This window comes from Corapipo altera, unplaced genomic scaffold (genome assembly GCF_003945725.1).
Source record: "Corapipo altera isolate COAL_440 unplaced genomic scaffold, ASM394572v1 59, whole genome shotgun sequence".
Lineage (NCBI taxonomy): Eukaryota > Metazoa > Chordata > Aves > Passeriformes > Pipridae > Corapipo > Corapipo altera.
In genome coordinates this window covers 6,825,424-6,847,752 of record NW_020884917.1, presented here as the reverse complement: position 1 = coordinate 6,847,752, position 22,329 = coordinate 6,825,424, and the positions used below count along the sequence as shown (strand labels likewise).

The 22,329-nt window shown below is 40.3% G+C and overlaps 1 protein-coding gene across 10 annotated transcripts in view; it reads left to right on the top strand.

Moving 5' to 3' along the window:
* The window catches only part of PDE1C (phosphodiesterase 1C), a 196,611-nt gene that overhangs the window by 131,971 nt on the left and 42,311 nt on the right, over positions 1-22,329 (top strand). For 7 of the 10 annotated variants that reach the window (XM_027655952.1, XM_027655951.1, XM_027655949.1 and 4 more), the window contains 5 exons: positions 6,094-6,195; positions 7,493-7,613; positions 14,807-14,888; positions 19,875-19,995; positions 21,137-21,312. In XM_027655952.1, the coding sequence (XP_027511753.1) occupies positions 6,094-6,195; positions 7,493-7,613; positions 14,807-14,888; positions 19,875-19,995; positions 21,137-21,312 (602 nt within the window). The remainder of the gene's footprint in view (positions 1-6,093; positions 6,196-7,492; positions 7,614-14,806; positions 14,889-19,874; positions 19,996-21,136; positions 21,313-22,329) is intronic. The other 3 variants (XM_027655958.1, XM_027655957.1, XM_027655956.1) reach the window with 1 other exon arrangement.

Here is a 22,329-nt window from a genome sequence, read left to right as displayed (position 1 = left end):
AGTAATCATTTAATCTTATTTTAATGTAAATGTGGGGAAATGAGCCCTTCTCTGGGGCCTGGCTTCTAGTAAAATGGTCAGTGAAGGCTCTGTTTAGCCTGAATTTCCTGTTTAACTTGTGGACAGTGATGTGATCCTATAGCTAAACACCAAGAATAACACTCAGGAACTTAGATGGCTAATTTCAGTCAATTGTGAGTGTTGTGAAGTAGTGGCCTGAAAATTCTATCCCCCAATATGGAGAATAGTCTCATAGTGGGCAGTAAAGAGGAACAGAAAAAAAAATACCTGCACCGAGATGTTAAAAATCTTTTTTAGCTACAGCTGGCAATGCCTAGTCAAATATCAGTCAATATCTTTTATGTTGGTGGGGAAACATAAAGAAACTAACTGACTAGAAACATCAGCCTTAGAGCCACTGTCTGCAGGGAATAGCCACTGTTTACAGTGGAACAGGTAATTGATTGCATAGATTCTGCCTTTAGGGAAATGGTCTGCTTTCAGGCTTTAAACTGTTGTTGATTGAATCAAAGCCAGCTTCAGATATTTCTCATTGATTCTATAGTGCCAACATGTGTGTCCTGTTGATGCAATGTGCTTAGACCCAAAGTTTCAAGTATTAACCTATCTCTTTAAGAAATGCTGTAAGTGCCTGAGGAAAAATATTGAGTGATTTAGATTGCTTATTTGTTCTCTCTCAAGTAGGGCTTTTTTATTTTATAGCTGCCGATCAAGCTGCAGAATAAAAACCATTGACTGGAAGGGCTCTAATTAAAAAACATTGTGATTTTTGCATGCTTTTGCTTTTGACTGCCAGTATTTCATACAGTTCCCATAGGCAAACATTTGGGAAGCACTTGTAAACATCAACTGACTCAGCAGAATCTGAGGTGTTGGGAAAAAAAACAAAAAAGCCTAGAGTTTTCCATTCATGCACTCAAAAATAGGACACTCAGTACTGAAGAATGCTTTGGAAAACTAATAAAATATGGCCAAATTAAACTTCACTTTTGCAGACAGATCTGATAAATCTCTCTCAGTAAAAGGCCCTGGTAATGTTTTTTGGAAAGTAAATTCTAAAGTGCCTTTCTGAGCTGAACTCTGACACCTTTTTTCGCATTACTAGTAAGAGAAAATCTGATGATCAGTGGATTTTGCAATCCCAGATGTCTATGTGGATTTTATAACCTTTATGGAATTCAGTCATCTAGTTAGGGAGTGTATTTTTAGGAAAGATATGCAGAAAATTGGAGATAACATTTCACTGTTGGAAAATAAATGGCCACGGGTTCTGTAAGGAAAGCGGATGAGAATGGAAGAGAACTTTTGTGTTACCATCAAGAAAAAGAGTTGAAGTCTTACTGGTACTTAAACTACTTTTTTTCCCTCTCCATTTTAAAAAAACCTCTGGTGCTCTTTAAGTATTTGAAAATCACTTGAGTTGCCTCATTTCATTAATCCCATTTGTGCAAGTTATCAACAAGTTAATGAAGAAACTATAACAAAAACCAGATCACAGTGAGCTAAGAAAATAAACTGCAAAGTGAACAAATGCCTTCCAAGATACTGCTATAGATATCTTTTCTGGCACTCTGTTTAATTGCTAATAACTTTGATGCAGTTTATTAAAACAGAGCTCTTTACTGCCAAGTACAGGAATAAAAAGGTGTCTGGAAAATCTTTGGTTGCTTAGCTTTGTATGGGAGGACAACTTTGGGAAGTAACCTTTAATTCAATACTAATTTGCCAGTAAAGCTGCTTGGCATTTTGTCCCTCAAATAATTCTGAGCCCTCTTTGTTATTAATCACTGTTATTAATTTCAAGATTGTGGTGAGAAACCATGAATTTTTTTTGACTGAAAACAACTTTGGTCATACTCTTCTTTTGTAAGTATAAGCGTGTGCATGGTTGCATAATCATGCCCTTTCCTTGTAAATTTTTGTTCCTTTGGATTGGGGATGGACATGTGAATATTCTGAGTGTTATACCTTTAGTGAGAACCAGCCAATGATGATATTTCCTTTAATGCAGTGTTTTCCTATTAATTTCTTTTATAATAAAGTGCTGAGGCTTCAACTGGACAAAATTATCAAAATAGTTCAGTTCAGGAGATGTTGTATGGTGCACTAAGTATTTTTGTTTAAGCCTTTTATCAGTTCCTGTCATTGTTATCACACTTCAGCTATCTGTAGGTTTCTATATAAACCAGCTGAGCTGGTTTGCTCTAAAGAGTTGGCAGAGATCAGCATCTCCAGATCATGGCTCTTGTTTTCTCAGATAATAAGTGTAATGAATTATACTTTGAATTATCTCAGCTAGGTAAGAAACCTGAAGAAATACTGCCACCAGTTTGTACTGTGTGATAGAGCATAGGACAGAGAGGTGCAAGCTAATAGGGCATAGTACAGCTCTTGCTGTGTCTTTTAGGCCAGTTTCATCAACTGTTTAGTTTGCTCACGCTTGGGAGTAACCTTTTGTGCATATGATCTGCCTTTCTGCAGTTCCTTGATTGCCACGCAGCTGTTGCTTGCAATTCTGAAGCCAGACCTGGATGCTCTTCCCTGAGGAGTCGCGTGCTCCAGTGCCTCCTGTAAATATGTCCTGAGTCTCCTGTGTTGCATGTAGACTGCACCTGTGAATTGCAGTCACGCTTAAATTAGAGCAGTAAACACTGCTGTTTATCAGAGGCAGATTTGGAAGGAGTCAGGCCCTATCTGTCTCAAGAGCTGATTCAGACTGCCCGATTCTGATGGAAGTTGTGTCAGTTGCTCCTGATTGTGCCTGAAATAAAAAGGATTTAGGTCAGATTTTGCAGCTAATACAACTGCCTACTCAAAACCTCCCATGAGATCCTAAACTGGTCACTTGTTGTTTTTAGGACCATTAGTTAATGAAAATGCACTGCGGGGTGTAGTCAGTAAGAACAGGTGCAATATGTACATTCTGATGGTGAGGAAATGGAACCCTTTTTCCTCCTCAAATAATGGAAGAAGGACAGTGGGTGGATTATAGGGGTATAATGCTCCTTCCTTTCTCATCAGCTTGCAGGATTTCTTCTTTTCTTGGGTACAGTTTTAAGTTACCTATTTTTTAAAGAATTGGACAACTTTTCTGGAGTCAAGTTATTTAAGAAATTACTTGGGACAGTTAGTATTTGAGTGAATTAAACTTTGATCTTTATGAACTTCTTCCTGACTACAAAGCTGGGTTTGAAAACTAGGGAATGAAGGAGAACAAGATATAGGAGAAATACCGGGGGGATCTCCGACTTTATAATCTCACTGGTAAGTGAAATGAAGTGAGAGCTGAATTTGTGTGCCCTTTCACAATATGTCAATATTTATGAAGCCCAAGTATCCAGCACTATAGTTTTGCACAATTTCACAGCAATGTGTAGACATTTGAAAGTGGTGCAGCCTCTTCTCTTACCTCATTCTACTTTGAGACCGTCAAATATATTTTCTTAAAATAAAAGAAGTGGAAACTGTTTCAGTTGACTTGCTTTTCCTCTGCTTTTATATACTGTGCTTCTCTAATAGAAAGGTGTTTTTCCAGATGAAAGACTGATTCCTCTGAAGGTATGTCGTACAACATTAACAGGCTTTTGTGCATTATTAGGATCATTAAATATAGTCCAGAGATGCTTCAGTGGAAACACCACTTGTAAACAATATCTGGAATCTATCTAGCCAGGGCTGCTAGACAGCATGCAGACTGCAGCACCATAATGTGTTGTGTGGACTTTGAAGACAATTGCAGAAACAAAGTGCTAAAAATGGTCAGAGCAAAAATTAACAGCTGTGTGTACCAGGCTCTAATCTGACTCAGATGTGAAACCAAGAAATGGATAAACATATATCTGTGATTCTCTCTGTAATGAATTTCAGCATTATCTTGACCTAGCAAAAAATGAACAAAGTTATCATCCTCTAGTGTTATGTCTTTTGAGATTTTCTCTCATGCATTCCCTATATCCACACTTTTCAAAGTCACCTGCTGTTGTGATGCCTGTTACTTGAAGTAACAAATAAGAACTCTTCAGTAGTAAAATCCTTACTATCTCTGAAGTATTTGTCATCTCTGTCTCAGAGGAAATAATGTTCTTAAGTATGTGCAGAGTTCAGAGAATGTGCATATTCCAGATTTGCATCTGTGAAAGGGGAACTAGAATGTGTGTGCTTGTAAGCATATGTACATGCTTGAACTGCAGTCAGTGCCTCATTTTCCTGGACTGAGTCCTTTGCTTTTGTATTCTTTCTGCAATAAGCTATGCACAGAGTAGCCCATGCAGACCAGTATGATGCAGTTGCAGTCCAGAGGATGTAGTGAAAAGTCTGCTGTTTCCCAGTGCTAATTGTTCCCACAGAATAATCACACCCTTTTCTTGTAAAAATGTGTCTCTATGCATTTGGGTTCTCCTTGTTTGTATTGACAGTGAGGTCTGTGCTGCTGGGAACTGACCAGGACTGGTAAAAAAAAAAAATAAAAAAAATTAAGATTAGTTGCTTTTCAGCCACCATATTGTTAGTCAACATACATGCTTAATGTAAGTATATGTAACTATAAGACATAAAAGATATCTATATTTTATATAACTGTAAGACATATTTTTATAGTCAACAACAGTGTTGACTATGCAACTGATTGTACTTAGAGGTTGGGAGGAGGAGGTGGTTATACTGGCGTAAGAGTGAGGCCAGCTGATGCCATCAGTGTGCAGAACTCCTGGAGATGGGGAGGCTACATTATGTGCCATCCATGGGATGGGGTAAGCACAGAAGTCTTAGGTCTCTACACATTGGTGGCCTGGGAGTAGAACTTGAGCACAACCACTAGAGGCAAAAGAGATGTGATCAAAGTAGACTACATCCTTCATGAAATATTTATGAAAAGGAGAATGGTAGCTTTTATTTTAAATGAATGGTGACCCATTTCTGAATCTTACAAAAACTGATCTGATATGCCAACCTTGGACTGTTCTTCCTCTTTAAACCTGTGGAGAGCTGAACTGAGAGAAAGAGAAAATAAATTTGTGTTGTGTCTAGATCAGAAAGTTCTGATATTTAAAAATGTTTAGGACATCCATATCATCTTCAAAAGAATTTCATCTGGAGTCTAAACAAGTGTTGTGGTTAATTAATAATAATACTAATGCTGCTGCTGCTAATAATAATAATAATAGTAATAAAATGAGAGAGAAATAACCCAGGAGAAATGAGTGATGCACAATAGCATTGCTCACCATCTGCTGACTGATGCCAAACCTGTCACCAAGCAGTGGTTAGTGACTCCAGTTTGTATACTGGGCATGTCGTTCTATGGTAAGGAGTATCCCTTTGGCATGTTTGGTTCAGCTGTCCTGGCTATGCTCCCTCCCAGCTTCTTGTGCACCTGCTCACTGTCAGAGCATGGGAAACTCAAAAGTCCATGATTTGGAATAAGTACTATTTAGCAAAAATGAAACCATCAGTGTGTTGCCAACATTGTTCACATATTAAATCAAAACAAAGCACTGTACCAGCTACTAAGAAGAAAATTGACTCTATTCCAGCCAAAACTAGGACAGCAAGTTTTCTTAACAAAACTTAATACAGGAATAGTTTGAATTTATAATGTCAGGAAAGTAGTGCAGGTTCTCAAAGGTCTTCAGTTCATATATGCATCATATATAGTAGTTTTTCTTTTAGTAGTGTGATTAAACTTTCAGCATAGGTATCTACCAATTTTAGTCAAGTTCGCCTGATTCTGAGGCTTCCATCTAAGAATGCCCTATAAAAGAAATCAATTTAAGAAGTTTGTGCTTAATTGAAAAAGCAGTACTTATACCAATATGCTCTTCAAAAAACGTCTAGGATTTCTCTTACCAAGGATCAGCCACTTGGCTTAATTTGCAGCCCTCCCACTTCTATGTTTGTATAGAAAATCCTTCATCCTCTTTCCCATCTCTGAAAGAGATATAATAGAAAGAGTTACATACAAAGGCATTGCTGTCAAAAATTTACAAATAGACAACAAAAGAAACTGGAGTTTGTCTGATGCTGGGTTTTGTGCTTCTCTTTCCTTGCTGCTCTCATTGTGATGCCATTCAAAAGAGAATTCAGAGCTCTAGTGATTGAGATGGTGTTGGCCACTGACATGTCCTGTCATTTCCAGCAAATCAAAGCTATGAAGAATGCTTTGCAGCAGCCAGAAGGGTGAGTCACTTTACAACACAGTGCAGTGTGGGGCTGCATTTTCAGTGGGAGCTTTGCCATTGTGTTTAACTTCAGAAGCAGTTCTCCAGAGACCCTCACTTTCTCTGATGTCCCCATCAATTTTCTTTCTGATGTTGAATTTATAATGAATTCACTTAGGAAGGCATTGGCACACATCTCTACTCTGTACTGGTGGACCAAAGCTTGGAAATGTTCACCATTGTTGGGAAAAGCCTCACTGGGCATTTTCCTGATGGGTAACACCAAGGACATGATTCAATTGAGTCATCTCTACAGATTAAGTATGACACAAGGTTATAAGATCTGCAGAACACAACTTACGCTTTTGCCCTTCTGCTGATGCTATCAGCTGCCAACTCTGCAAGGGGCCTGCTTTGTAACCAGAGGACAGATGAAAACAACTTGAAATCCACTGAGGGAACAACTGGAAAATAATAGATGGAGCAGTATGGGAAAGGCCTTTTCTTCTTCCCAGTACGTCACTGGGAGCTGTGATATTTTGTTTACAGCTCTTCCCCCTAAAATTCTTTCTGTACAGCACAAAGTGCTGAGTGATGGTCAATTTTTCACCCTGGACAAAGGTCTGTCCAAAGCGTCCCAGAATTATACCTGTATAAGAATTTTGTACCTATAGCAGACCAGAGTGCGACTAGCCACTTGGTCTTCTCAGAAGCTACAGCTCTTTCAACTATTTCAGATAGCCAAAAAGTGGAATTAAAAAATGAGACCACCCATCCCGAGAAAGCTTTTGGGCTAGCCTCTTAGGTTATGGTTGTAAGAAATCACCAGCCTTTTTTCTGTGAAAACAGATGCCAAGGTTGGTTTCTGATCTCACACTAGTTTTCTATCAGTGAAACATTTATCAGTTACTGTGTAGACTCATCAGAGCCCCTGAGATGAGATCCTGATTGTTCATTACAGTATGATGGTAGGGACTAGCTTCTCTTCTGAGCTGCTTAAAATGTAGCCCAGATGAAATGGGAAACACAGCAGCTCTTCAAGCCTGTTAATGCAGACAAGCAAGCCTGGAAAGTTGTTCAACGAGGCTGAGCAACATTTCTTTTTGTATTTTTTAATGTCTCTTTTAAAACAGGAATGGTGTATTTTGGAGAAATAAGACAGTCGTTCAGAGTTGTCTGACTTTATGAGCAGAGAAATCACTTTATTAATGTGCTGGCCAAGGGTTCTAATTACCTTATTTCACTGAAGGTAACATTTTTGTCATTGTCCCCTGCAGGAGTAGACAATTAATTTGTTTAATCTTTTGGGTTTTCAGAATTGACAAGCCGAAAGCCTTATCACTGTTGTTACATACAGCAGATATCAGTCATCCAGCCAAGGCTTGGGATCTCCACCATCGCTGGACAATGTCTTTGCTAGAGGAGTTCTTCAGACAGGTAAAGCCAGGGCCATTCCTTCATATTTCTGCAGCTGAGAGGGAGTGTGTAGGATTGGGCAAAGAAGTAGGAAAATATGGACACAGATATTTTCCTTTTCTCTGATATATGTAAGGACCTCCTAAATGCTATGAAGCTTTCTCCTCTGGCACCAGTAACACTGGCCATTATGCCTTTTAGAAAGTTAATTTTCTGATACACTGTCTATAGATGTAAACGTTTTCTACCTAGAAGAAATTCTAATTTGGGAAGCTAATATATCTTTCAGATTAGGAAAATATAGAATATGTGTCACTCAGCTCTAGAACCATAAAAACAGATTTGGCTAGCTGTACTTTAAAGAACTGTACTTTCATTGTTGGGGTGGATATGAAAAAGGCTTATTTTTCCCTTACTTTAGGTGAAGTGAACTGGTCAAGATTATAGCTCATAGTGGGCCATCTGTTGACAGACCCACAAATCTAAACAAATCATTGAGCTCTGTGTAATTGTTAAAAGATCCTCAAGTGATTAATAAAAACATTTAAAGACCTACCTTAAAAAAAAAAAGAAGTAAAGAGAGAGCTCTTAAGGAGTGCTTAGGATACTTTTCACTAATATGAATTAGTAACCTAAGCAGAAAATTGAGTGCTCATTTTCCCTCCATAGTTCTATAACTTCATGTTATATAGTAAATCTGAATGCAAAAGGGAAAAATATATGACAATTTTTAAAAAGTTCTGACAATTTTTTAAAATTACGTTTGTTTTTAAAGACACTGCAGGAATCCTTTTTTAAAGAGGACATTGCAAGAATTTGCTTTGAAATGAATCTCTTTATTTGTTTTTCAAACCATGAATGTCTTTAGAGGTAGATCATACCCGCAGCTATCTCTTGTGTTGCCACACTGGAGCCTCATGCAAGTAGGATGGTTTTAACATGCATATAAGGGAAAAAAATGTGCATGTTTATACTTTTCTAGCTCAAAATTATTCTAAATGTGTTAAAATACACAACTGCTGAGTCCCTTAAAGACTTGTGATGGAATTAAGATTAGGCAGGTGCGAGACCACAAAAAGTCCAAGTTTTGATCTGTTTTACACATATAAAGAAGGCAAAATTATTATTTTATATTTTTATAAGAATAATTTAATTTCAACTAACAAATCTTAGTTTAGCTTTGAATGATGAATGCCTCCACACTTAGATGAAGCTATGTATAAAACTTGTATTCTAGTTCCAAATTCAGATACATTAAGCTTGTCACGAAGCATGAACTTGTGTTCATTGAAGTTATTTAGTACTAGATCAATAAGTACATCCCTACCTCACAGCAGAAGAATGCTTCTCTCAAGTTGTAATGGTTAATTTTTGCAGTAGCCAGGAGGGGACATGGCTAGGACACCGAGGTTATTCTATACCATCTCATGTCATTTTCCGGGGATGAGGGTAAAGGGTATAAGGGCTTTCTTCCAGGTCAGGATAGCGTGGTGAGGGTTGGGTTGGGCTCTGCAGTGAGCATTTGCATGTGAATCATTCGCCTGTCTCTTTTACGCTTTCATTATTAGTATTATTGGTGTTACTGTTCATTTTCTTATCTCGCTGCTGTTTTTATCTCAACCTACGATCTTGACCTTCTGTACCTCCAGTTCTCCTCTCCAGCCTGCTGCAGGAAGGGACGGGAGGAGAGAGTGGCACACGATTTGGAGGTTTTTGGTGGGAACACTAAATTGGAGAATACAATTCCTAAAGCACAACAGCCTAGTTCGGCACCCAATGTGAGGCTCGAAGTTTTGAGATAAAAACAGATCTGACCACAATGGGTTGGAAGAAATTCAATCAAAACATTTGTTGTATTAGGTGTGTAGCCACTGGTCACAATGTTGCTTGGTCTGTTCACTGTTTGTTGCTGTACTGTGTGATATCAGCTTATAATATGATAATATCAAGGACAATGAGGGTCCTTAGGGATGTGTATTCAGTGTTGTTCTCCTGCCCTTACCCCAGGAGCTGCCTTTGGGAGTCCTTTAATAATCATACCTCATCTGTGGGGGGAACAGGGGAGGATGATTTTTCCCAGCTTTTCACCCCATATTCCTCCTTCAGACCTGTTACAACAACTTTTGAGAATTTTGAATTCCCTTTGGATGTTGAGGAAATCATATTCTTATTACTAAGTCTGCCAGGTTTCCTCAGTGCAGTCCACCACACCATGAAGTTACTGAGAGATCTGCCCAGGGTGAATAATCATGAGTGGCATAGAATGTGGGAGAAAATGGGCCAGCTTTTGAGGGACTGTTCTGCTCCAATGGTTTGGAAGTTCACTGCTGAACAACTGCAGGACCCTGATTAAGTGGCAGATTATTTGAAAGAAGACTGATGTGGCAGCTCCAGAGAGGTGTGAACTTATGCAAGTGCTGGGCCCTGGCTACTTTTTGTTGAACACTGCTCATTACTAGACAGCACCCTCAGGGGGAAGAGAAGAAAAGCAGACCAACAGGCACTGTGGTCACTCAAACTGCAGCTGAACCACAGAAACAACTTGTGCCAGTAGCAGAAGAAGAAATCCAAGGCAAAATCAGTTCACATAGTGAGGGATGAAGAGGAAGCAGTGCTCTCAGAACAGAAGGAAGAGGCAGGGCCAGAGATAATCACTGCATCCCTATCCCTGGGTGAGCTGCAAGATATGCAGAAAGATTTGAGCCACCAGTTGGATGAGCCCCTGGTGACCTGGCTGCTCCGATGCTGGGATATTACAGCCCCAAATATGAAACTAGATGGTAGTGAAGCCAAGCAGCTGGGATCCCTGTCCTGGGATGGGGGCGTTGGCAAGCGGACTGGGAAGAGGACAGAGTCTCAGCCTCTGGAGACAACTCCTGTCCAGTGTAAGGGAAAGGTATTCTCTCAAGGATGATCTAGTAGTGCCCCCAAGCAGGTGGAATGCCATGAAGCAAGGTATCCAGTACCTGAGAGATGTGCTGGAGGTAGTTTGTAGGGATTCAAATGATGAGCAGTTCCCTATAGATACAGACAACATCCAGTGTACGCAATCCCTGTGGCAGAAGTTTGCAAAGAGCATGCCATTGCTGTGTATTGTTGGCATTTATGTCAATGAAAGTAGAACAAACGGTGCTTCAGGTGACTACCCAACTCAGGCAATATGAAGATCATTGTTTTTCCTCCTTACTGATCTGTGCTTTGGCTGTGGAAAGAGTGTCCAAGACTGCGGGCAGATTCAGAAGGCTTGAGCAAACTGAAGAGGAAATGTCCCATGCACCACCAGTATGGACCAGAGTCTCTGCTGTTGGGCAAGCACCCCCGGCTGGGGAGAGAGAGCAAACACCATGACGTAACGTGTAGTTTTTCCTGTTTGACCATGGAGAAGACATGAGGAAGTGGGATAGAAAACCCACCTCTGCCCTAGCAGCATGGGTACATGAGTTGAAAGAAAGGACAACCACTGCAGGAAATTCTTCAAGGATAAATGTCACTCCAGTTTCCAGTGGGCAAGTCCTCAGGCAGAACAACAGGCTGATATTACTTCTAATCCTCTTGAAGGGACCTCCAGTTCATATTTACAAGAAGTGAGCAATGAGTACTAAGACCAGGACTAAAGGGGCCCTGCCTCCAGCCAGGTGGAGGAAAGGGACTGTGTGGATCTCTTGGCCTGACACATCAGACCCATAAGAGTACATATAAGGCTTTAGCTGACACTGGTGCACACTGTACCCTGATGCCATCAAGATATGTAGGGGCAGAATCTATCTCTATTTCTGGGGTGGCAGGGGGATCCCAACAGCTGCCTACTGGAAGCTGAAGTGACCCTGACTAGGAAGGAATGACAGAAGCACCCCGTTGTGACTGGCCCAGAGTGCATCCTTGGCATAGATTACCTCAGGAGAGGGTATTTCAAGAACCCAAAAGGGCATCACTGGGCTTTTGGGATAGCTGTTGTGGAGACAGAGGAAATTAGACAGCTGAATACCTCGCCTGGTCTCTCAGAGGACCCTTTTGTTATGGGATTGGCTGAAGGTCGAAGAACAATAAGTACTGCTACCACAACAGTGCACTGTCAACAATACCATGCAAACCATGACTCCATGAATCCCATCCATGGGATGATTTGTGAACTAGAAAGCCAGGGAGTGGTCAGCAAGACTTGCTCACACTTTAATAGTCCTGTGTGGCCAATGCGTAAGTCCAGTGAAAAGTGGAGACTGACAGTGGACTATCGTGGCGTGAACGAAGTCACACCACCACTGAGTGCCGCTGTGCTCTAACTTCAGTACAAACTGGAGTCCAAGGCAACAAAGCGGTGCCACCATTGACATTGCTAATGCCTTTTCTCCATTCATTTAGCAGCAGAGTGCAGGGCAGAGTTTGCTTTCACCTGGGGGGGCATCCACTACACTTGAACTGACTGCCCCAGGGGTGGGGAAACACAGCCCCACTCTTTGCCATGGACTGATCCAGACTGCACTGGAAAAGGGTGAGGCTCCAGAACACTTCCAGTACATTGATGACATCATCATGTGAGGCAACACAGCAGAGGCAGTTTTTGTGAAAGGGGAGAAGATAATCCAAATCCTCCTCAAGGCAGGTTTTACCATAAAGCAAAGTAAGGTCAAGGGACCTGCCCAGGAAATTCAGATTTTAGTAGTCAAATGACAAGATGGATGTTGTCAGATTCCAGTGGACGTGGTGTCATGGTTTGAAGTTGGCCCCCCCCTTGAGAGTTTGGGGGCTCAGAGGTGATTGGGTGCCAGGGCAGTGTTCCCTGGAGAGCCAATCACCATCCATGTTGTTCGCTTCTGCTCAAAATCATATGTACACAGCACCAGAAGCTGTTTGGCAGTTCTGCTGTTGGTGTCTGCTGCGTGTAGGTGTAGAAGGCCAGGGGGTGGCTGGGCTCCTTCCTCCCCCTTCGAGGGGAGAGGGGGAGCCCTGCGGCCCCCAACTCTGTCTATGCCACAGTTAAGAGGCACAATTTAGAGTGTGTGCTGTGAAGGAAGGAATTCGCAGCACCTGAGGTAAGAGAAAGGAGGCAGGCTTTTGCAGCCAAGCCCTCTCTTCCCCCTCCTTTTCTGCAGTTAAGCTGTGGAGGGGGGCTTTTTTCTTTCCCTCCACTGTAAGTGGAGGAGAGGCTCAGCATTGAAGCTGAGCCAAGAGATGGGCTGGAGGAGGTAGGCCCGGTGCTTGAGAGAAGAATCCCAGATGAAATTGGAGACGGGCCAAGAGCTCAGGAGTTGCCCTGCCGAAGCTGACCGGGGGCAGCCGAAAACTGACTCGGAGGACGCTTGGTAAGCTGAACTACACTGCAGCAGCCTAAAAATCCAAGGTATGAGACCGAGAGGGAGAGATCACATAGCAGATCGAAGAGAAAGGACTCAAAGCTATCTTCTTGGACTTCACGAGGAGAAAGACTGCAACAAACAGCTGGAGCTTGGTGAGGGGGGAGCATTCGAGCCCAGAACACTCCCACGAGAGAAATTGCGTTACCCAGCAGCCTGAAAAGGCTCTTCCTGGACTAAAGTTAAAGGGAGGAGCTTAAAAAGACTGACAGAAATGTTATATATATATATATATATATATATATATATAGCTGCTTTTAGTTTGTACAGTATATTTATTCATGTAAATAAATGTATATACTTTCCCCTTCCCCTATAGAAGCCTCTGGCCTAAAAGTTTCTCTCTGGTGTTAGGATAAATTGTGGGAAGGGGTGGGGGGAAGCCTGGAAATTGGATTTTTAGATTTCTAATGTGGCTCAAACTGCCACACGTAGTCAACAAAAGAGCAGCTATGTCCTCACCAACCAGCCAAAAGGAAACACAAGCTTTCCTAGGTACTGTGGGGAAGATGCATATTCCAGATTACAGTCAGATTGTGAGACCTCTGTATCAGGTGACCCAGAAGGAGAACAATTTCGAGTGGAGCTTTTGAGCAAATTAAACAGGAGATTGTTCATGCAGTAGCCTTTGGACCAGTCAGGACAGCACAAGATATGAAAAATGTGGCACATGCTTTGGAGGTTTTTAGTGGGCATACTAAATCAGAGAATACCATTCCTAAACCATGAGATTGAGAACTACTACTAGCCAGAGGGGACTATGGTTGTAAGGAACTGGTCTGGTTTTGGATTAGGTATATTCTTATGCTCTTCCTTAATGCTCTTCACCTGCAGACTCTTTTCTGTCCTTTCTGTTAAGTGTCTTGCAGAGATAAAGCCTGACTTAACCTATATCAGAACAGGTGCCCAACCCTTTTGGTTTCCAACTATTTTGCTATGTGACATGTCACAGGTCTTCCTACACTAAGTAATCATGCTGTGATTCAGGTGTGAATGATATTGAGCACTACTGCCTTTTTATATTCAGTGGCTATGAACAAACACCTTACCTTAATTAATTTGTTTTACTAATGCATTTTAGGTAGCCATGAGGGAGCTGCCCAAACAGTCAAGTGTCTCTCTGAGCAGTCACAAAGGCAGTTTGGTGTTCCCTCCCAAGAGAATTAGCCACTGGAGTTTTTAAGAGGCCTAAGGAATAATGAAAAATCATGGCATTGAGAGATGGTTTTTCTGAGAGTTTTACCCTGATATTGTGTATTAGACTCCTAACATAAAGCAGAATTATTCTACAGTGGAAGAATACTATTGCTTGTTGTTCCATAGAAAATTCTAACAGGACTTGTGCCCTCATTTATGGGCCCAGTATTGATTGCCAGGGTACCCCGCCTATGACAGGTTGCCAGTTTGAAACGGAGCTATTTACCACCACCTGCTGACAGGCCCCAACCTGTCAGCCAGTTCCCCATCCACTGCATGGACCACTTGTCTATACTGTAATGCATCAGTGTCTTTAGGAGGAGGCAGTGGGAAACTCTATCAAAAGCCTTGGAAAAGTCCAGGTAGAGAATGCCCACAGCTTGGCCCACAACAACCAAGCAGGTTACTTGCTTGTAGAAAACTGTTGGTGTTGTCTTTGGAAAAAATCAATAATCTGCATCTGGCCAGCCATGGCCTATGAATTCCTTATCTGAAAGACTCAAATTATCCACAATTTGTGTTAAAAATAAACAAACAAAAAATGCAAATAAAATCAAAACTTAATTAAAGAAAGTAAAATGAGAGGCTTTTACGGTTGTGAAGTAAGATATAGAAGTGCAGTGTGTCTTGTCCTTTTCTAATTTCATCTCAATTTTTTTTCTCTAGGGTGACAAAGAAGCAGAACTAGGGCTGCCCTTCTCTCCCCTGTGTGATCGCAAATCTACTATGGTTGCTCAGTCTCAAATAGGTATGTCCCTTTTGGTGCATATGAAGCAGCATCTTAAAAGCAAAACTTACTCTTCCCTGTAGAGCTAAGATCATAGTGATCTCTCATCATTTGGAGCTATGTTAAAGAGAAAAAATGTAGTACAGTAGCATTATTTTTCCCAGATTAACCATTCAAAGCTGGGGAGCCTTTACGTGTATGGTAATGGTTCCATACATTCACCAAGTTACCTCTGATGTGTCTGCAGAGATAGCTGCAGTGCCTGATCATGACACTTAATCCATAGTTTTCTGAGCTGTGAAGAATGGGTGCACGTGGCAACATCATGTGATATGAGTGTCATTGGTGTATCTGAAAATGTGCAAAAATGCTGTGTGTTTTTCAATTTATTCCTTCAACCCTTTCCTCCCAATACTTTAAACCAACCATTATTTTTCACTGAAGCCATGCAAGTAGCAAATATTTTTCTGTGCCACCCTTTCAGAAAAGAGATCTTTTTACAGACGCACCAACAGCACTTTCTCTACCTTTCCTTCAGTTACTGAATGAAAAGGTAGGGGTAGGATGAGGCAACAAGCCTGGCATTTGGTGAGAGAATAAGAGGGGCTAAGTGAAGTAAAACTGTTGAGGGGGCTTGGAGCAAAGAAAGGACAAGGGAAAAGGTGGATTTTTGGGTGGATTTTTATATCTAGGAAGCAAGTGAAGTAGATAGAGAAACATTTTCTAATCTCAACTGGAGAACAGGTAATTTAATAGAATAGCAAAAGAAAGATAACATGGATACTAAAATTGAGAGAATTGAGAAAGACAAACAGAGAATGTATTGAAGGAAAGCAAACAAAATATTTGAACCATGAAATTTCTCTCCAAGAACAAGACAAAGATATCCCAAAACCTAGGAAAGTGCAAATTCATATCTTTGACTAAGAGCCATTTCTGTTTAAATTTATTTCATTGTTCCTGGTAGGCAAGCCATTCTCTGGGGGACATCATCCCAGATTTTTCTGGCTTTGGAAGTTTAGGCAGTTCAACTAGGAATCTGAACTTGAAAAGCCCTATACAAGCCTGGCCTGGTTACCAGACTTGTAGTATTTACTTCTCTGCAACAATAATCCACAATACAACTGTGGGTTGTTCTGCCAGCAGCTCAGTGGAGGAAAGCAGCAACAAACTTGAAATGCTGCAGTCTCAGCTAAAACTCATGTTGAAGACTCCTGGGCACATTACATCTATTGCTGTGCTGTGGCAGAAGATAAACACTCTCTCTCTGGTCGATGTGAAGGAAAGTGCATGTAAAGACTTCTCTTTCACATCCCTTTCAGATATGTTTCGCACTCCTTACAGGGAAGAGGAGTTGTGCCTCTCACAGGGTGTCTCTACATAGGGTTGTGTGTGCTTGGATGCTAGTTTTTCTGGTTCTCTCCTTTTGTGCTCCTTTGCTCAGAAGGACAAGGAGAGCCAAGAATGTTCTGATGCCCTTTTTGTCAAACCACTGTAAAATTAATGTTGAATTAAACTATCACTAATACAATTCCACCTTATAAAAGAGGCACTTATCAGTAGGCAAAGGCAGCCTTATTTACTCATATACTATTTGTCATTATATTTGATTTGTGCAAGGGGTTTAGTAATCCATTGACATTAGTAGTCTACTCTTTATAAATCTTGCTTTCTAACATTATAAAATGCTCATTTCTCAGTCTGCTGCACATATTGACAGTCTCTTTCTCTAACATACCCCTTGTTAAATTGAAACCTCCTTTGTTTTCTAGCTATCCGCTGAGATAAGACTTTCAAAGTTGTAGAGTAGATTCTTTTTCCATTCGTTTCTTTACCTGATTAATAGTCTTAACAAATTTTTCCCTGTAGTAGTACTTAGAACATTTATTTGCAAAAGTAAATTCTTCCTGAATTCCAAATTGTGCTATTATATGATTGGATTTTACGATCTTGAACTTAGTGATTCTGTGATTCTATGATTCTGTCATCTGCATCAAGCAGCCATCAGTTCTCATAAATTAAAAACCTCTGTCCTTTGTGAAATAAAATTGTGATTTTAGTTCTGTCAAGAACAGAGCCTAGAAATCCTGCTCTGATGGCTCAACTTGTTTGTACTTACTGGTTTGCTGCTGTAGGGTCACTGTAGATGCAACAACAGTGGACACACGTTTTCATTATCAAAAATTTTCACGAAAGATTTTAGCAATATGGCCTTTTTACGTGAAATTAAGGAATCTAACAGAAAAAAATTCCTCAAAAGAAAGAACGTGTCCCTCATGTTGCTTCAGTTTATGGAAACTTGTTCAGAGTTTAAACTGATAAATAAAAAAACCTGAATATCACTTAATGAACTTTATTTTGAAAACCTATTAATGTTAATGATAATGACCAATTTTTCATCCTTTTTCTTACGGCAAATATTTTTGTACCATAGTGAAGATGGGAGAGATTTGTGTCCAGAAGTCAAGCTGCTTATCAGAGCGAGGGAGAGAAACAAACTGCAAAGAGAACCAGACCAAGACTTTTGTATTTCCCAGCAAGAACATCAGGAGTTTCTCTGGCTTAAACTCTAGGAAGCTTGTTTCACTGAAAATCAGCCTTTGTTGTCATTGTCCTCTTTTGCAGCTGATAAATGTAGCAACATGCCTTTATTTTTGTCCTTTGATTAGCAAAAAAGAAAATTACACCTTCAGAAAACATTGGATAGAGGCCGATGAGTGCATGCTGCAGATTTTTTATTTTTTTTTTTTAATGTTAGGCTTTAGGGAAACTGTTCTCTACCCAGTTTTTATTATGTCGATGTTTGCAGGTGGAATGAATGAACGCTAGTCATATGCCTGGAATTCACCCTCAGTATGCAGCATTAATTGGTAAAATCATCTTAGTCACTGAGGTGCAGAAATGTTTATCATGCTCATTCTATTGAAGGAGATAAAGGATGATAAAATGGTCATTATCATTAATAGGTTTAAAGCTCAGGTTCATTATTTGATAGTCAGGGTTTTAATTAGCAAACTAAATCAGCATATTTAAATTTTATTATGATCTCCATTTTAAGGTAACATAGTTGAAAAACTTATTCATGTTGTAGGGAATAGAGGGAAAAATTTCACTTATCAAAGAAAAGTTCTCTTAGGTATTTGAGTTTGTTTACCTGTAGTCCCTTGTGCCACCTCTGCTCATCTTTGTTGATGAGTTGCAAGACTTCTTGCAGGGAAAACCTGTTTCTTAAACACAACTAGATTGTGTTTGTGTGCAGTTGTTGACTATCTGAGGAAACAAATCCCAACACCTTGCTGCTGAAGTTAGTGATGTAGTCATGTGTCTAGTATCAGAGATTTGAATCTCTTAGGGTTGTTAGTGGTGATGGAACAAATGGCAGTGGTATTACTTGCTGAGCAGAATGACAAGGTACCGTGGCTTGGGTTTCTTTGCTCACTAAGAGGTAAATAAGTTTTTGAAGGGGAATAGAGATGTATAGAGACAGACACAGAAATATATGTAAATCAAGTTCTTATTATCCTTAGGATTCCTGTGGCACACTTAACACTGTTCTCAGGCAGTAATTTTTTAAAGCCAGTGCTTTAAAAAATTGTATAAAGCTTGCTGGGATTATCTGAGTTGTCATCTAGCATACAATTTCCTATTCAGGCTTTATGCTACATACATTTTTGATTAACTACCTGGGAGTTCTTTTTTTCCTAAATTTGAGTAGATAAGACTGGCTCAGTGTTATGGAGGCACAATATTCAGATTTTTGGATATGACCGAATGTGTATTTTCTCCAGATTTACAGAATGTTACTTAAAAGTAACATTTTTAATTTGACCAGGCATGAAAATACACTTAATAATCCATTCTTTTAGAAATTTAGCAAAAATCAGGGAAGGGAAATTGAACTAGAAGGATGCTCCACTGCTTTGCACTTGGGATATGGATCAAAGCATCTGTGAATTCAGGTGCCTGAACGATTTTGTCTCTTCTTCTTTTGTTGTTCTGTTATCACCTATAATCACCAGTGCTGTAGAAACATACAATGATCGAGTCAGAGAAACTACAATATTATTAAGGAATAATTAATACTTGATAATTAACAAATCTCTGAAAATTGTAAAAGTAGGGATTTGTAATAGTAATAACATTACCAAAAAACATCTGGCAACAGTAATTGTAACCTGGATCCCAATATGCCTTATGAGAGATTAAGGATATAATTGTTTTCTTGGCTACCTGCAACACTAAGAAATTTGCTAACTGAAGTGATAAAGGAATTTAGGAAAATGTGTAAGGTACTGTAAGCTCCTCACTCTCACATTTTGTCCATGGATCTTGGATTTTCATCCATCCCATGAGCTTATGGCCACAAGGCCCTTCAGTCTGCTCTCCCAACATTCAGATCAGAGCCATATTCATCTCTGTCAAGCTGTATGATGAAGTAGAAATTATTTGGCCCTTTATTTTTTTCCTTTACTTGTTTTAAAAATGTGGGGAAAGCATCTAAATCTGTTTTCTTATCAACAAGAAAAAGCTGGCCAAGCACTGAGGAGAGAGTATTCACAGCAACGTGAATGCTGATGCGCAGTAAAGGACGTTCGTGTGTAACTCCACACCAGCAAAACTTACTGGTATTATTACTGTTATATTTATTTTCTGCTTTTAAAGAATTCTTCTTTGAAACTGGATTTTATCCAAATCTGCTAGAAATTTGACTTCAATATCACACTACTCCTCATATAAAACAAGTCTTGATGAATCTTTTGATGTCGTGATTTGCCACAGTTTCTTGCCAGTATTTAAGTAGGTATCTTTTATTGCATGCTGTATCCAGCCTCTTCGGCCAGGGATTAATATATAACTCAATTTCCTCTTTTTTTCATTTGCCTATCTCTCTTTCAAGTATAATATTTTACACTGTCATCTACAGTGTGCTTGTCTGTATTCACTGAAGCAGGGACTCTGCATAAATCCTCCTCTTGCCTGCCCGGCTCTCCTTGTATTTCTGCTCAGGTTTCATTGATTTCATTGTGGAACCCACTTTTACTGTGCTGACTGACATGACAGAGAAGATTGTGACTCCACTCATCAATGAAGCTTCCCACCCTGGCATGTCCGGATTCAGGCGCTCCAGGTGAATAACCTTGCACCTTCCCCTTCACTCTGCACATGCTGCTATTGCACTCAACTCCTCTGTTTTCCTCCCCTACAGTATATGTTTTCCATATCCGCATTGCCAACACTACAGCTCATCTTGTGAGGTGGCTTTGTGCCCAGGGGAGGGCAAAGAGGTAGGGTGGCATGAACCTGAGTCATACCTCCAAAGGCAGTGAGCACAAATGGTTGTAGCCATGCAATCGGGTACACTTCAGTGCTCTCTCAGTCACTAATGTCAGAGAGAAGGTCATTTGGAGGCCCTCATTTCTTCACATCTAGAAGTATAAATGGGATTGAAACAAAAGTGATGACTGGAAAGTATAAGCACACTCTTGTGACAGTATTGTTATGCAAATGTGTAAAGAACCGCCAGAATTCACCTGGAGTTCAGGTGTAGGAAGTCTTGGCCCATTCAAACTGTATTATAGAGGTACCGCTCTTTTAGTAGTTTATTGACAGGGCATGTTTTGGGATTCAAATGCCTCATGGCTAGTGCTCCCTAAAGTAGGGCTACCCTCAGGGTTCCCTCTCCCAGGTGACTTCTTTACTCTTGGGTGAACAAGGAGCAGGCAGTTATATCTTTCTTTATCGGTAACCTTGTTGCCTTTATTAAAATGTGCACAATGAAGCATCCATCCTTGAAAGACAACTGTAGAATCTGTAACCGAAACAAGTGCCTGATTTCAGCCTCATCTGAGGTCACCAAGTCCTGGACAGAGATGGGTTTCCTGTGTTGTGCCTCAGTGAATTTTAGGAGACTCCTCCTCTGACATATTTTATTTCTAGAATTGTCTGACTCTCCAATAATATTTAGGGAGTGGAGGTGTACAACAAAAGTAGTGACAGCACTTTGACTGATTCTATTTCTTAGTGACCATGGATACCAAAAAATAGTCAGAGAAAAGCTGCCTTTTATTTCTAACAATGGCTTGGTTGTGCTCTTTGCTTTAACATTGATTGGCCTGGGTTGGGACAGGAGAGAAGCGAAGGATAAGGGATTCAAGGTTAATTTTTCCTGGGTGACTCTGTTATCTGACTTACAGCTGTTATTTCTTTATAGTTGTATTTGAGTGTACAGGATACTGATTTCTTCTGTGTTTTGTGATATTGTGCCCCAGCCTAAATAACATTAGTCCCTCCGAAGTTAAAAGATCAAGTGTCAAGAGCACTGGGTCCGAAGGAAGTGCCTCACTTAACTGCTCCATACTCACTGTGGACTTCAAATGTTTTAAAGCCACCTGGACTGAGGTGGTGCAGCAGAACAGGGAGAAATGGAAAGCGCAAGCCACCAAAGGTAACAGCCAAGCTTCTTAGCAAAAGAATAAAAATTCTTTTGATCTCTTCTTCTTCAAGCTCTTCTTCAATCAGATTTTTCTCCAAGTAAGCACTGTTAGTTCGAGAGAATCTGCTTTTTGAGTTCAACAACCTACACTGTATTCAGAAGGACAGGAATATTGTGACTCGTCTGTGCCTTATACTTGCCTTATATGCTCTTCTTAAGAGTACCTTATACTCTTCTTAAGGGTGTCTTATACACTTCTTAAGAGTACCTTATATTTCTTATGTAAGTGAACCTAATCCTTTTGCAATCGGATATGTCTGTCACGTATTGGCCTCATAAGTCACCAACGTACCTGTAACAAATGTGGATAAAACCTTCCCAAATCTTCGTTCGCGAAGCCCAGCCATGAACCTAATGAAGAGGATGTGGACAATGGGAGGGAAAAAAGTTGTGAGGGAGTTCCCCTAAAGCCATGAATCAGACTCAGGGTGGTGCAAAAATAGCTGGAACAGTATTTGTAGATATAGGTTATCAGTAGTTCATTGTTAAGGTTGAAAGAGGCATGGATAATATTTCAGGACAGAATATTCTGAATTCATAACTGGTTTCATATTTCTGGTGATAACTTGGAAAATTAATTGGAAGCTATGCTGCAAATGCTTGTGATGTCATCAATCTGGGAGAGACTGTAAATATTTCAGAAGAATATGAGCTTTGTGTTGGTTAAATGTTGACCAGGGTTCAATACTCTGATGCAATTGAAAAAAAATCACAACCAACATCCCCCCACCACTGAAAAAAACCCAAACCTGACCCAACCCAAACACACACACTAAAAAAAAACCCCAACACACTTTAGTGAGACTCCTCTGGCATTCTTCTCATCTTTCCAGCAGTAACAAGGCCCTCAAAGCCCTGCTGTGCCTAGTTTTGGCCACTGCGGTTCAGGAAACATATGGACCAATTGTAGACAAGTCAGAGTACAGCAATGCAAATTATGATAACTTGTCTATAGGTGAAAGCATTATA